The sequence below is a fragment of the Cavenderia fasciculata genome (assembly GCF_000203815.1).
Source record: "Cavenderia fasciculata unplaced genomic scaffold Scf_EUAJFUG02HR96I-5, whole genome shotgun sequence".
Classification (NCBI taxonomy): domain Eukaryota; phylum Evosea; class Eumycetozoa; order Acytosteliales; family Cavenderiaceae; genus Cavenderia; species Cavenderia fasciculata.
In genome coordinates this window covers 2694390-2709438 of record NW_004457624.1, presented here as the reverse complement: position 1 = coordinate 2709438, position 15049 = coordinate 2694390, and the positions used below count along the sequence as shown (strand labels likewise).

The window sequence follows — 15049 nt, the reverse complement described above, 5'->3', positions numbered from 1 at the left end:
AAACCACCTACCTACAGACATCTTTATAAGAATAAACGTCAGCGAATGCTTATCGTTTGATTTGCAAATAATCATATAATAATTATGATTGCTTTATGATGTGATAAATATCTATCATCTTTTTGGGGAAACCCAATGTTGACCAATAGTCAAACATGGGGACGATTGAATCATGTAAATAAGTTGGTTGATCACTGTATGACCGGGACATACAACCGATCAAAGATCATACAATTCCCCTACGCAAGAGAAAAAAGATATTTTCAAAATGTGAAACTCGAGCCAACTGTAACCAATCAAATTGAAAATTAAAAAATTGAAATCCTTTTATAGAAGCCCCTATCTACCGTGTGTATCGGGAACCACACGGTTAAAAACTCTTTTGAAATAGAAACCCTTCATCAAATATTTACATTTAGGAAAGTGATGTGGTTGAAATCATCACCCTCCTTGGGCTTGAATCTGTGGGTTGGACTGAGATAATTATAAATACATACATTGCAATGACACATTTGTCTCAATTCAATTCAAATTTAAAAGAGTGTCAAACAAACATATAAATATATTGGAACGATTTATAGATAGATCCACACAAGGTATGTTATATTACACTTTCGAGATATTGTTGTTATTACTTCAATTGAACAGACGAACACCGAAAAATGTTTAAAAAAAGTGGTGTGTGAATGGCAAAAAAACAAATTAGTATTTTTTGGGGATATGGAAAAACAAACAAATCTAAAAGATTGTTTATTTCTATCCAACTAGAATTATATATTATATATTATAATTTGTTTGTTTGTTGGTGTTGTTGTTGTTGTTGGCGTATTGAGATTATATAAAGTGTCAAGCATGTCCATCTTTAAATATCAAATTATTTTTCCCAACCATTACAACAACCAAATTGCAATGCCATTACAACCAAACCAAACAAGCACCAGCCCTTTATGCCCTCATGACTATTTTCTCGATATCATCACACCACGCTACCCTATTGCCATGCATCCATTTCTTTTTTTTAATATTCCAATAAAACCTAATCTCTCTCTACCTTGATAATTTAATTTGTTTCAACTCTACCTTTTTTTTCCAATGTAATAATATCTTTCAAGATCAACAAATATCAGTTTTCTACCACACATACCTTGCATTATGTAAATTCCTGTTGTTATTTTTTGTTGTTGTTGTTGAACACACCCCATGCCATTGGAAATATCTACCTCCGCAATTCTCAGGCAATGGAAAATTATAAATTGAAAGCATTATCAATACGGAAATAGAATCATTTAATATTTTGTTAAAAACCTTTTGGAATCTGAAATTTAAAAAGAATTAATATTAATATCTTTTTTGTTATTATTGAAAAGTTAAATAACATACAACTATATATATATATAAATGTATTCAGCTTTAATCTTGACCATTTGTATCTTTTGGTTTTACTATTTGTACAAGGTAAGTTTTTGATCCAAAAAAAAAAAACAAAAAAAAATAGGTCAACCAAATTTTAAACCTTTTTTGTTATTTTTCTCTTTTTAGAAAAGAAATTCTTATTTACCACCAGGACCAACACCATTCCCAATTGTAGGAAATTTACTTAGTCTAAATGTTGATCCACATATTAAACTTTTAGAATTTTCTAAACGATATGGTGGTATATTTACTGTATACATGGGATCGATCCCAACCGTTGTCATGAATGATCCAGAGTATTTGAGAGAAATATTTGTTCTTCAATCTGAAAAGAGTATCGATCGTTACTTATCCACTAGTGCTTTAATTATTGGTGACAGTATGTACATACAAAATATACAATATTATTATTATTTCCATTATTTTTTTTGATTGGCTAATAAAATTTGTTTTTTTTTAGATCAAAAAGATTTCTTATTTTCAAATGGTGACTATTGGAAGAGATATAGATTCATTCTTGCCAATACATTTTCAAAATTAAGACATTATCCTTTAATTATGGAAAAAGTTTCAAATGAAGCTCTAACTGCTGTTAAAAGTTTAGAAAATCATCTAATCGTAAGTACAAAAAAAATAGAAAAATAAATTTAATATATTTGTATACTAATACTTTTACTCACCTATCTTTAGATTAATCCACAAGAATTTTTCAAAACATATACATTAAATGTAACTACATTAATTTTATATGGAGATCGAAATGACTATCATACCGATGAAAAGTCATTTGTCATTGATGCCGTAACCATTGTTGAAAAGGAATTATCGGTTGGCAATGTTGCCGATCTTTTACCATTCTTGGAGTATTTCTTCCGAGGTAGCAGAGACAAGCTAGTAACCATTTTACAAAAGCTTTGGGATTATAGTGAAAAATCAATTCATCAACATAAAAAGAAATTAGAAAATGATCCATCAAAGTATGTCAAAAACTAAAATTTAAAAAAAAAAGAAATATATTGATATTAATTAATATTAATAATCTATTATTATTATTATTTTAGGATTGAAGATTTAGTTGATTTGTTTTTAACAGAAATTAAAAAGAGTGAAGATCCTGAATACTTTACCAATGGTTTAATTAAAGTTTGTAGTGATTTGTTGTTAAGTGGAACCGAGACATCTGCGTCTACTTTATCATGGTTGTTCCTCTTTTTGATTAATAATCCAAACTATCAGGAAAAGGTATATGATGAATTGGTTGCTTGCCAAGCCGACACGATCACCTTGAAACATCGCAACTCTACACCATTCCTCAACGCTTGTATGAAAGAAACACTCCGTATTCGACCAGTTGGTGCCCTTTCTCTACCACGGAGAGCCACTGAAGATATATGTGTAAAGGATAAATACATCATTCCAAAGGGCACCCAATTAATCATGAACCTCTATGGTGTATGCAACGATGAAAAGTATTGGAAGGAACCAACTGTATTTAATCCATACCGTTGGTTGTCAGATGATGGTTTGATGGATGAAAACAGCACCAACGACAAGTACCTTCCATTTGGTATTGGTAGTCGATCATGTGTCGGCTCTTCACTTGCCAAAGAAGAAATGTATTTGATTGCTGCCAATATCTTGTTGAAATACAAGTGCCATGATTCTCTTGGTCGTTCTCATCTAGACGAACATGGTGTATTTAGTGTTGCTTTAGCTCCTCAACCTTTTGATTTAAAACTTACATGTAGATAGAAAGATAAATAGTCTACTCTACCCACGTCCACATCTAAAATATATATAGATATATTTAATCTATAACTCTCTTATTTCGAAACTCCTCCTCTTCCTCTTCCCACCACTCTTACTTTATAAACAAATAAACTAAACTAAAATGTAATATCTCTAGCTATGAAATTAACTTATTGGTTGACACGTGTTCTCTCTGAGATTTAGATCAAAACATGTTAAACTTGATATCTCACAGCACACTATAAATTTTGAATCATCATGTCTACTACTAATATAATATATAAGATATATATTTATATGATTAGTATATAGTTTCTTTAATTAACAAGAGATATAGTATAATTCTTTATTCTTTCTTTACTTTACCTATCAAGTTGGATTCTCTTTTTTTTCTTTCAAGAAGATTTTTTTTGAAATTTTTTTTTAATTTTCAAAATTAAAAATTCCAAGCACAAACAAAAGTGTGAGTCTCTCTATTATTAAAAACTCAGTAGTTGGTTGCATCACAAATAATACAGTTAATTTTATTTATATAAATACACTTTTCAACACACACATACAAATATATTAAAAATGTCCAACAAGGTAAAGTTAGAATCATCAGACAAGCAAATCTTCGAAGTCGAAAAGGAGATTGCCAACATGTTCACTGCTATCAAGAATCTCCTCGAAGATATCGGTGAAGATGCCACAGAAATCCCACTCCCAAATGTCAGCTCAACCATCTTGGCCAAGGTTATTGAATGGTGCAAGTACCATCTCGAACATCCAAAGCCAGATGAGAAGCGCGATCCAAAGGAAATCTACGAATACATCTGGGACAAGGAGTTCGTCAAGGCCCTCGACCATACTACTCTCTTTGAGTTGATCCTCGCTGCCAACTATCTCGATATCAAGGGTCTCTTGGACGTTACCTGCAAGACTGTCGCCAACATGATCCGTGCCAAGACCCCAGAAGAAATCAAGGCTTACTTTGGTTTGACTCAAGATTTTACTCCAGAAGAAGAAGAAATGATTAGAAACGAAAATGAATGGTAAGTTAAATCATTTAACTATGATAATATATATATCGATCTCATAATCAAGAAAGGAGAGAGAAACCTTGATAGGGGGTAGCGTAATGAGGGGAAGAGAGAAAAAAAAAAAAGATTGGAGATCGATATTGCCACGACATCAAAAAACAAATATCATCAATGACATGTCACTAACTTTTTTTTTTTTTTTTTTAAATTTTTTCTATTATAGGTGTGAGATCAGAGAATAAACAATTCGTCGTTGTATATATATAATAATAAACAAACTTTAAAAATAATGAAATAATATAAAAACCAAACTATCAAATACAAGTTTCATACTTGAATTTTTTTTTTAAAATTCACAAAAAGAATCTCTTTCTTTACAAAAATCAATCGATCAAATTTATTTATTATTTTAATTTTGGTTGGAACCAATTCCCTTTAAAGATATTTTAGTTCCTTTGGAAACTGATGTTATCAAATTCTAAATAAATTAAAATTAAATTAATTTAATTTAATTATCTATGTTGATATATCTATTTATCTATTTTCTATTTACCTTTAATGGAGTGATATTATCTAAAATTGAAAGACCAATATTACGAATGGATTTGACAAGGAATGAATTATTTTCAAAAAGGTTGAATAGAGTATCTACACTGGCAAGCATCTTGATATTCTCAATCTTTCTTTCATCTTCATATTTCTTTAACATCATGGAATCACCAACATTGTATCCACTCTTTACACTCTCTGATATAGTCTTGCTCAACGCAATTACATCAGCCAAACCTAAATTAACACCTTGTCCAGCTAATGGATGAATAAGATGTGCTGCATCCCTACAAATATAATTATGGAGTTGGAACAAAAATAAATTAGTTTTTCAACAAGGCTATCATATTTATATTGGATTACTTACCCAATTAAACATAAACCTTTATCAGTATAATTTAAAGTATGATCAAGTCTAAGAGGGAATGATGCTCTTTTAGAAGACACCTTTTCAATTGGTGGTAGATGTAATTCCTGTCCAGAAAGTCCAGATGGATTAAGATCGAATATTGTAGTGAGTGCATCATGTACACTGTCATTTGATATCTTTGATGGCGAGAACCATGCATGATTGAGTTGAACCATAAAGCTTTCATCATCCAATGATAATAAATAATTTGCATGAATAGTATTGGTTGACCAAATAATTGATGCATATCCATCACTCAACTATAAATAAATAGAATGTGTGTAAGTAACTTTATCCATTATCTATATTCCATTATCTTATCTGTCAATTCGATCTTACTGGTAATAAAGCAATTGGACCAGTTGGTAGGAATCTTTGATACAATGTATTTGGTTGATGATTTGGTGCTAGTTTAATCGTACAAACAACAGCCTTTTGATTATAATTTCTTCCATGACTAGATACTCCAATTTGTTTCTTTATAATTGAATTGCCTCCATCTGCTGCAATCTAAATAGTAATGTTACTACTATTAGTTTTAATATTCTATTCTATTCTATTCTATTCTATTCTATTCTATTCTATTCTATTCTATTCTATTCTATTCTATTCTATTCTATTCTATTCTATTCTATTCTATTCTATTCTATTCTATTCTATTTAACTACTAGTTTTACATACAATTAAATCAGTTTCCAATTGTTGATCATTACTTAAAAATACACGAGATTTACTAGATGATTGTTTGGTTGTAAGTTCAACTGATTTGACTTGTACAGGTGACTTGATGGTAACGTTGTCAAGTTGTCTTGATCGTTCGAGTAGTGCGCTATTAACTACTCTATTCTCTAGTATGTAACCCATTGCATCATTGTCTTTGAAATGAATACCTGGGAATCCACTACTGTCCCAGACACGTAACTGATTGAATGGGGCTATACGAGTACCCTTGATGAGATCCCATGCACCTATGGCATCGAATAGTGCAACTGATGTATTGTTGAATGACAATGTTCTAATGTCATGTTCAACGGTCAGAGGATGCAATGGTTGGATCGGTGCAGACTCTACCAAACATACTTTCAAATGCTTTGTATAATCACTTGATCCCAATGCACATGCCATTGAACTACCAACTAATCCTCCTCCTACTATTACAATATCATATTTTTCGACTTGTTCTGAAGAATAGTATCTATAACAAGTTGATGTTGATGATGATCTGAGTAGTGATAGTGATGATGAAGATAATACTCTCTTTAAACCCAATGATAACATCTTTGATAAAGTAATAGAGTTAGAGTAAGTAATGCGTTCATTTCATTTCATTTCCGACTTGCTTGCACCAAAAGAATAAAAAATTAAAATGATGATCGTCCTATCAAAGCCCAAAAGTTCAATGAAAAACAGCTGGCAGGGTTCCCTCTACCTGGTTAGCGATTGGGATTGTTCAAACAACCACGACGATATTCTACCATACCATGGTATCCCGAACTCCTTTGAGAGGAGGAGAAAGAATTACAAAAATAATAAACACACTCATTCTCTCTCACTTTCCTCCTCACTCACACACTCACTTTCTTTGTTGTTAGAGGAATAGTATACTTGTGTGTTGTATAAAAATCGATAGAGTCGTAAACAAGTCAGAAACGAGTTGAAACAAATATCCAAAGATAGATATTATTTTATAATCAATCTTTTATCTATATCTATCTTCTTCTTTCACTTCCACTTCTATTACTTTTTCTACTACCTTTTCTACTTTTAGAGAGAGATAGTTTGTTTAGAACTCTCCTCTTCGTCCTTTAGTTTTAGTACCACAGTAATAGTAGTAATAATAGTAATAGTAGTAGTAGTAATAATAATAAATAATGACAATACCTCAGGTATCAGATGACGAAGGCGAACAAGTAGTAAGCACAAGAACGAAATGGTATCATGTAATTACAAAAGGTACTATATACTATTATCATCATCATCATCATCAAACATGATTCATAGTGAGACATAAAATCAATGACATGTCACCAACAACAGTCAACGATGGATATAAACAATCTCATGCCAAATATTAGTCAACCCCACACCACCACAACACAACAAAATATCATAATATTAAAAAACAATGACATAATCGTAAATAGAACTATGTCTTTTAATTAATTAAACCAATGTTTGTTGTTGTTGTTGGTATAATATAATATATACACCAAAAAGCATTTTAAAACAAATACCAAATCGGACATACACCAACTGGTCATAATAATATGAATGTACCTATACTCCAACCACACTTTTTAAAACAGTTTCAATTTCAATTGTTGTTGTTGTTGTTGGATTGAAATATTTGTTGTTGTTGTTGTTGGATGTTTGGTATAAAAAACACAACAGGAAAGAGCAGGGTGTATTAAAAGATTTGAGATTAAAGAGTTGGAGATCATACTCTCTCTCAACTCACTCTTGTCCAATGAATTTCAATCCCATTCTATGTGTCAAATTAATTTAAATCCACCACCACCATTACTCAACAACCACGACAATATATCATAGTAGTAATAATAAATTCATATCCAATCATTATCCATCCATCCACCCATCCTTTAATCAATCATCATTTTCCAAAACATATATATATTACATTTTAATATAATAATAATTACAAGAATAATAATTAAAATAATAAATATTACAAGAAAATAAATGGTTGTAGAGGTGGAATTATCCATTATATTACCGAGACAAGAACAAGAAACATCGATAGATAAAACATCCAATCCATCACCACCGCCACCACAATCATATTCACCATCAACATCAACATCATCAGTCTCTTCTTCAATTGAAACTGCATCAACTGGTTCAAATCCTTGTTTGTTTTCCCCAAATGACCTTTAATTTTTTTTTAAACCAGAGTATTAATAATCTTTATATATATTTTTTTTAATAGGTGATCAAAATATTACAAATGGAGAAGTAGTACCAATTTTAAAAACCCAAGCTGAACAAAAGAAACATGATGAAAACTTTAAAAAGAGAGCATTGGGTATAGGTATTGTTGTGGCAATTGCCATTCTAATGACTGGAATTGGTGAATTAAATCAACATATTTTAAGTAATGGATATAATCAACCTTTAGTTCTTGGTATGAAATTAACAAATATTCAGAATAATCAAATAATATTAATATTTATTTATTTTTAAATTCTATTTTTAGTTTTATTTAATACATTATTCCTTTCATTGGCAATACCAATTGAAATTGGAGTATTATTGTTTCATCGTAGAAAAGCAAGAAAATCAATGGCGACAAATACTATTGGTAATATTAATTCTAGCGTTGAAGAGATTGAAAGAGAAAGGGTAATGGGTGAAGGATCGATGATTGCCATTTACAAGTCAGAGTTTTTAAGTGGACTCACAAAGATGACGGTTCGATCATTCTTTTTAATGACCTTTTTAATGTGTGTACTATACGTATCGTTGAATTGGATTTGGTCAAAGGGATTACCATTGACAGAAGTTAGTACATCAAATGCTATCTTTCAATCTGCCACGGTCTGGGTATTCTTCTTTTCAATCTTTATCCTAAAAGATAAAGTTACCATTTTAAAAATAGTCTATGTCTTATTCTTTGTTGGTGGTGTTATTGGTATTTCAATTGCTGATCATCAGTATGTTATAAACAAAATCAAACAAACAAATCAAAATATATAATATTAATTAATTTATCTATCTATTTTTTTTAGAACCAATGGATCAAGTTCAAAATATCCAAATCCATTACTTGGAGATATTTTAATGATTGTATCAAGTATAATGTGGGCATTGTATGAAGTATTAACTACCAAATTCACTGGAGATTGTAAAAGAACAGTGGTAAATACATTCATTGGAGGTATTGGTTTGTTTAGTGTATTGATTGGTATCCCAATGTTGTTGGCTGTTCATTATTCTGGATTTGAAAGATTTGTATTACCTGATCAAAGAACTTTCCTTTTGATTCTTGGTAGCAATCTTTTGGCATTTGTTTTAAATTATTTAATTAATTGGGGTGTATGTATATTAATGATTAAAACTTAAAAGTTGAGACTCAATTAATTAACAAATTGTATTCTACTTTTTTAGTTGTCTGTAACATCACCATTACATGTACGTAGTGGAGAATTAATGACCATTCCATTTACATTGATATTCGATATTGTATTTAAACACATGACATTCTATCCAATTGCAATTCCAGGTTTCTCATTAATCATTATTGGTTTTGTTCTTTCACTCTATGTCGAGAATAAACATATGAAGGAGAAATTGGCAAAAGAAGCTGAACAAGCTAAAGAAAAAGAACAACAACAAGATCGACAACAACAACAAGATCAAGAATATAATAAAACGGTTTAATCTTCTCTCTCAATCCTTTAACATATCGTTAAGGATGATGGGATAGACCAACCAATTAAAATTAAAATTAATTCAAAACAAACAAACCGCTGTTTATTTATTAAATTCAATCCATGGATTTAGGCAAAGATGAACAATAAAAGAGTGACCAAAGGGATTAAAATGGATGGAATGATTTTACCAGCTGATGATCTTGGATGGTATCCTTGTGGAATACTTGATGTTGCTATTTTAAAAAAACAAAAGGATTTAAATTAGTTTATGGAATAATGATTGAATTCATTTGTTCAACAATGTGCATACGATTTTCAACAAGATTGACAGCAGCAATAGTAAGGTTGGAGGGTCTTGAAGCAACGCCAATATGAAGACCATTGAAAGTTTCAGCATCAACGTTGGCCTCGGTTACATCAACTCTAACAAAGACCCATCCTGAAAAGTCGGTAGTAGATACATAATAAGTGTCATTGTTGAGAATAACCTTCTTTGGAGTACCAACAGTATCAATGAAAATGTAAACATCAGTTCCATTTGCACCTTCAACAAGCATCCAAAACTCTAAAAATCTATCATTATCAGTATCAAATTGATTTGGTTTCATTCTGAATCCAATATTGTCTAAGAAAATAAAATAAAATAGAATAAATTAGTTTATCAATTGATTTAATCTTAACCTTTAATCTTAATCTAAACATACCATTTTCATTTACGATTTGACCTAAAATACATTTGTTGGCCTTTTGACCACAATTGGTAGAGTTTGAAACAGCAGCAGAAGAGTCTGAATAAATATCAGTACCATATCCATTGTCATTAAAGAGTACTTGATCACCAAGTACAACACTGAAAAGGAGGGCTGCAAGTAAAAGAATATTTCTAATGTACATTTTCGAAAAAAGAATAAATAATAATTATTAAGATGTGTATGTGAGTTTAAACTCTGTTTTAACAACAATGAGATGAAATGAAATGAAATGAAATGAAACAAAATAGTGATCAAGTTGTTGTTGTTGTGTTTAAATCACTGTTTAAATTAATTCTTTGCATTATTACCACGAGGTTTTTCAGACAATCAGCTGATGGCCCTGTTTATGAGAATAAAAAACCTTTTCCGACTCGGTGCTCGTGATCCACCCACCCAAACACGTTGGCCTTAGGATCTGTGGTATAAGAGACCCCGTTTAGAAATCAAACAACCTAAAATATTATTAATCAGATTCAATGAAACAAAACTATACATAGTTATGGAAGTATATTATTGGACACAAGTCGAAAATCACTATAGATAGTGGATTTATTGTAATTAGGGGAGTGGGGGAGTTTCCTTTTAAATCACTCCTATATAACTAGTATTATTATTACTCATGAAGTAAAAGTATAAGAATTATAGGATGAAGAGGAAGAGGATGTAGAAACTAGAATATCAACAAAATCATCTGATGATATTTGATTTTCAGGATCTACTTTGGAGGAATTCTTGGTTGATTGTGATGATGATTGATCATCATGTTCCTTCATTGCTTTGTTTTCGACATAAAGTGATAGAACAAATCCAACGATAATAGCCACAAAACCTGGAATTGAAGTCAATGGCATTTTGTAATGTTTGAAAATAATATCCCAAAATAGTGTGCCTGGAATAGTCATCAATTCACCTGATCTAACAAATAATGGACTACAAATTGATAACTAAATTGAAATTTAAATTAATAAATTATAAATAAATTATATATCAACCGTCTGTTTGTTTGATTGTTAAATTATTTTATACATACACCAATATTCATAACATATAAAAGTGCAAAAGCAATTGAAGCCATGATTGCCAAATCTGTAAGTTGTTTGTTGTCTGGGAGATCAAATGGTTCGAATCCAATCTTGTTGATAATGGCAAGTGTTGGAATACCGATAATGAGCATGTTGAAAGTGGTCATACCAATGAAAAAGTTTAAAACGGTTCTTGAAGCTTTACCAAAGAATTTGTTGACCAAAACCTCGTACAATGCCCATAGACACGCCGATACGACCATGATAATATCACCAATGACTGCATGTGGGAATTTTGAAGAATCGTCACCAGAGAGTTGATCGGCAACAGTAATACCAACAACACCTCCAATGAATAAAAATACATAAACCACCTTTAACAGAGTTGGTTTATCTTTAAGAATAATAATTGAAAAAATAAATACAAAAACAGTTGCCGATTCTAAAATAAATAGAAATATTATACATTAATGAATAAGTTAATGATGGATAAAAAATAAATAACGTGTGATTTACTTACGATAAATAGCAGTAGCAGTACTAACTTCAGTTAAAGAGAAACCAATCATCCATAACCAATTAGTAACCAATAATAAAAAGGTCATACCAAAACAAACCAAAAAGAACTTTGGATAGGAAAACTCTGATTTTGAAAACTCTGATTTAATAGTCTCGATCATAGAGTCGTTGTTGTTGGATTCCAATTCGTCGTTGGTTTCTTGAATGCTACGTGCCATCAATGGTTGTTTTTCTTTGTTTGATTTTTTAGATTGATCAATTTTTAATGCTACCAATTCAATTGGTATGGCTAAAAATAAAAAGGCCGATGATGACATACAAACAAAGAATGGTTTTGGAAAATCAAATAAAACAACTTGTCCAAACTCTGATAGCGTAGTTTGCAACAATAGAATTAAAATGACAATCACAATACCAATAATTCTTTTTGGTTTTGGGTTCTCTGTTTGTTGTCCAACTTGAACTGAATCAATATCTTTTTTTAAAAGTAATGTTTCTAAAACAATAATAATAATAAATAAATAACAAAATAATAATATTAATATTAATTTGAAATCTTCACCTACCTATCTAATAATTTAATGATTAAATAGGTACCATTAGTGCCATAATTAGTAGTATTTCCTCCACTGTCATTGTAGTAGTTTGTCATGATTGTCTCTTGGTTGTTTGTTTTTCTATTTGTATTTGATTGATTGAACAATTAAATAAATGAAATCAATTGTATTGATTATTGATTATTGATAATTAAGTGTATGATGGTGAATGGGTGGTGACCATTGCTTAAATACGAAATCTATAATCTATTATTAATTAAATGATGGTAGTTGAGTTGACACCACCACCTCCCACAACCAGGATTGATCTATAGTGCTAGTAGTACGGTGTCCAACCTTCTAACACGTTACATTGCGTACACCTCTGTATCGTGGTCGTTAATCATCGACTAACAACGGAGAAGAATGTGAAGAAGGAGGATCTACTTTTGAAAATGGAAATATGTCTCGATTCGTATTCAAAAATGAATTTTTTTAATTTTTGTTCTTTTTTCCAACCGTCAAATGGTAGTCAGTAGGGTTGGTGACCAGGCCATATATTGATCGTCGTAGTCATGCTCGGTAATTACTGAATCTTCTTTGTCTCTTTTCTATTTAATTTATTTTCTAATATAAAAGAAAAGTGGTGAACAAACACAATATTTAATTACAAATTCACAAAGAGAATATATTTATTTAATTTTTTACATGAATCCTTTCCTTTGGATTTGATTTATAAAACAGTATTTGGATCCCAACAAATATGTTTGGATTGATTTAGAGCATCTAATTTCTCTTCCAAATCCTTTGGAATATTAAAATTGTACAAGTCTGCATTTTCTTTGATTCTATCTTGTTTAGTTGATTTTGGAATGACAACTACTCCCTTTTGAATAGCCCATCTTAATAAAACCTGTGATACTGATTTACCCAATTTTGATGCAACTTCTTTTAATGTTGGATTTTCCCACTGTAAAAGTAATATAATATATAATTATTGTTAGACAACTTAATTGAATGTATGATTCATTTTTGGTTTAATAATACATACATCTTGACCACGAACCAAAGAAGAATAAGCTTCCAAAGCAATATTATTTGCCTTGCAATAATCGAGTAAATCTTGTTGATAGAGGAATGGATGGAATTCAACTTGGTTGACATGTGGTACGACAGTACAATCTTTTTTCAATTCCTCTAGATGTTTGATGGTATAGTTGCTCACACCAATAGAACGACACTTTTTATCTTGATACAACTTTTCAAAAGCTCTCCAAGTCTCCTTTCTAGTGACAGAGTTTTCTGGTGCAGATGGTTGTAAACCCTTGACACCTGGCCAATGGATCAAATACAAGTCCAAATAATCGATACCAAGCTTCTTGAGTGATCTCTCACATCCATTGATTGCATTTTCATAACCATGTTCAGATGTGGCAGCCTTGGAGACGATAAACAAATCCTCACGTTTAATCTTTCCACTTGCAAAAATCTCCTTTAGCGCATTGCCAATCAACTCTTCATTACAATACGATGCAGCAGTATCAATATGAATATATCCATCTTCAATTGCCCAATTTACAGACTTTTTAATATCATCTCCTGAAATTTGATAGGTTCCTACTAATAAATAGAGTAGTATAGATTAGTATATGTAAATGATGTACATCATCAAGGTCTTTTATCTTCATGAATACTTACAACCTAATAATGGCATCTTTACACCATTTGCAAGAGTAACAGCAGATCTAATAGTTAGAGACATTTTATACAAACAAGAATGATTAGAAAACAAGATAATAAATGAAATGATACAATACAACCAACAAGATAGATATTATTATTTTGAACAATGAAAGTTGTAGAGCAACTTCACACACAACCCCCCCTCTCCCAAACTAATAATAAATAAAAATTAATTAATTATTTTTTTAGAATCAAGAAGAAGTTCTTTGCCGAAGATATTGGAATACTTTCCATGTATTCTCACAATGGAATGATGATGTTCACCTCTTCTTGTTGTTCTTCTTATAAACAAAAAAAAAAAAAAGACAATAATAATCATCAAGTTATGGATCGATGGATGTGTGTGATCAATTATATCTAAACATAGATAGATTAATCTGTCTAACCATCGATATACATTGAATGTCCATAAATAATCAAATATTATTATTATTATTTACTGTACGAGAGGCATTTATAATAATGCTCTCCACAAAACCTGTGTAGTAGTTTTATATTTTAAATATGTTTGTTGTTGTATTATTGTGTGTTGGTTTGGTTATTATGTTATTATCATTATATACTATAGTTGTTATTATTGTTACTATCTATCCTATCTATCGTTTAGATGTTGGCATCGTCGATTGGTTGCTTGTCCAAAGCAGCATAGTATTCTTCTCTTTCTCTTTGGATCTTGTTGACATAGCCAAACTTGAAGTAGAGACCTGGGATGACACCAATGACCAAACCATAGCCAATATCCTTTAAGATTTGTGTCTTAATGAAACCTGGGAGAACGAGTGACATTTCTTATTTCTATTGTTGTTGAAATGATTTGATTATATTAGTAAGTTGTCCTGTACACGAATCATCTTGTATTCTTGTTCTATTCTTTTGTTGTTTGTCTGATCGCATCACAGTATATAATATATCATTTGTACGACCATATGTACATATGAATACAC

General features: G+C 30.7%; 8 protein-coding genes across 8 annotated transcripts; 3 read left to right on the top strand and 5 right to left on the bottom strand.

Moving 5' to 3' along the window:
• Positions 1-155: 155 nt before the first annotated feature.
• Positions 156-3165, top strand: CYP516A1 (cytochrome P450 family protein; the record flags this gene model as incomplete). The annotated part of the gene is made up of 6 exons (XM_004350978.1): positions 156-174; positions 1409-1455; positions 1540-1792; positions 1874-2031; positions 2104-2390; positions 2475-3165. 6 exons carry the CDS (start codon positions 156-158, stop codon positions 3163-3165), a joined length of 1455 nt encoding a protein of 484 aa, XP_004351030.1.
• Positions 3166-3735: 570 nt separating this feature from the next.
• Positions 3736-4426, top strand: DFA_12090 (uncharacterized protein; the record flags this gene model as incomplete). Its single annotated transcript, XM_004350977.1, has 2 exons — positions 3736-4196; positions 4408-4426. 2 exons carry the CDS (start codon positions 3736-3738, stop codon positions 4424-4426), a joined length of 480 nt encoding a protein of 159 aa, XP_004351029.1.
• A 167-nt stretch (positions 4427-4593) lies between these two features.
• On the bottom strand, positions 4594-7403 carry coq6 (monooxygenase; the record flags this gene model as incomplete). The annotated part of the gene is made up of 7 exons (XM_004350976.1): positions 4594-4662; positions 4738-5020; positions 5101-5402; positions 5482-5652; positions 5824-6420; positions 7267-7294; positions 7351-7403. 7 exons carry the CDS (start codon positions 7401-7403, stop codon positions 4594-4596), a joined length of 1503 nt encoding a protein of 500 aa, XP_004351028.1.
• A 439-nt stretch (positions 7404-7842) lies between these two features.
• Positions 7843-9540, top strand: DFA_12088 (uncharacterized protein; the record flags this gene model as incomplete). Its single annotated transcript, XM_004350975.1, has 5 exons — positions 7843-8011; positions 8090-8284; positions 8357-8813; positions 8889-9195; positions 9268-9540. 5 exons carry the CDS (start codon positions 7843-7845, stop codon positions 9538-9540), a joined length of 1401 nt encoding a protein of 466 aa, XP_004351027.1.
• Positions 9541-9799: 259 nt separating this feature from the next.
• On the bottom strand, positions 9800-10427 carry DFA_12087 (uncharacterized protein; the record flags this gene model as incomplete). The annotated part of the gene is made up of 2 exons (XM_004350974.1): positions 9800-10158; positions 10238-10427. The coding sequence occupies 2 exons, from the start codon at positions 10425-10427 to the stop codon at positions 9800-9802; spliced, it is 549 nt and encodes a 182-aa protein (XP_004351026.1).
• Positions 10428-10902: 475 nt separating this feature from the next.
• On the bottom strand, positions 10903-12478 carry DFA_12086 (uncharacterized protein; the record flags this gene model as incomplete). Its single annotated transcript, XM_004350973.1, has 4 exons — positions 10903-11229; positions 11316-11749; positions 11828-12322; positions 12424-12478. 4 exons carry the CDS (start codon positions 12476-12478, stop codon positions 10903-10905), a joined length of 1311 nt encoding a protein of 436 aa, XP_004351025.1.
• Positions 12479-13095: 617 nt separating this feature from the next.
• Positions 13096-14124, bottom strand: alrD (aldo-keto reductase; the record flags this gene model as incomplete). The annotated part of the gene is made up of 3 exons (XM_004350972.1): positions 13096-13332; positions 13414-13982; positions 14061-14124. 3 exons carry the CDS (start codon positions 14122-14124, stop codon positions 13096-13098), a joined length of 870 nt encoding a protein of 289 aa, XP_004351024.1.
• Positions 14125-14708: 584 nt separating this feature from the next.
• cxgE (cytochrome c oxidase subunit VIIe) lies at positions 14709-14891 on the bottom strand (the record flags this gene model as incomplete). The annotated part of the gene is made up of 1 exon (XM_004350971.1): positions 14709-14891. The coding sequence occupies one exon, from the start codon at positions 14889-14891 to the stop codon at positions 14709-14711; it is 183 nt and encodes a 60-aa protein (XP_004351023.1).
• Positions 14892-15049: the final 158 nt, after the last annotated feature.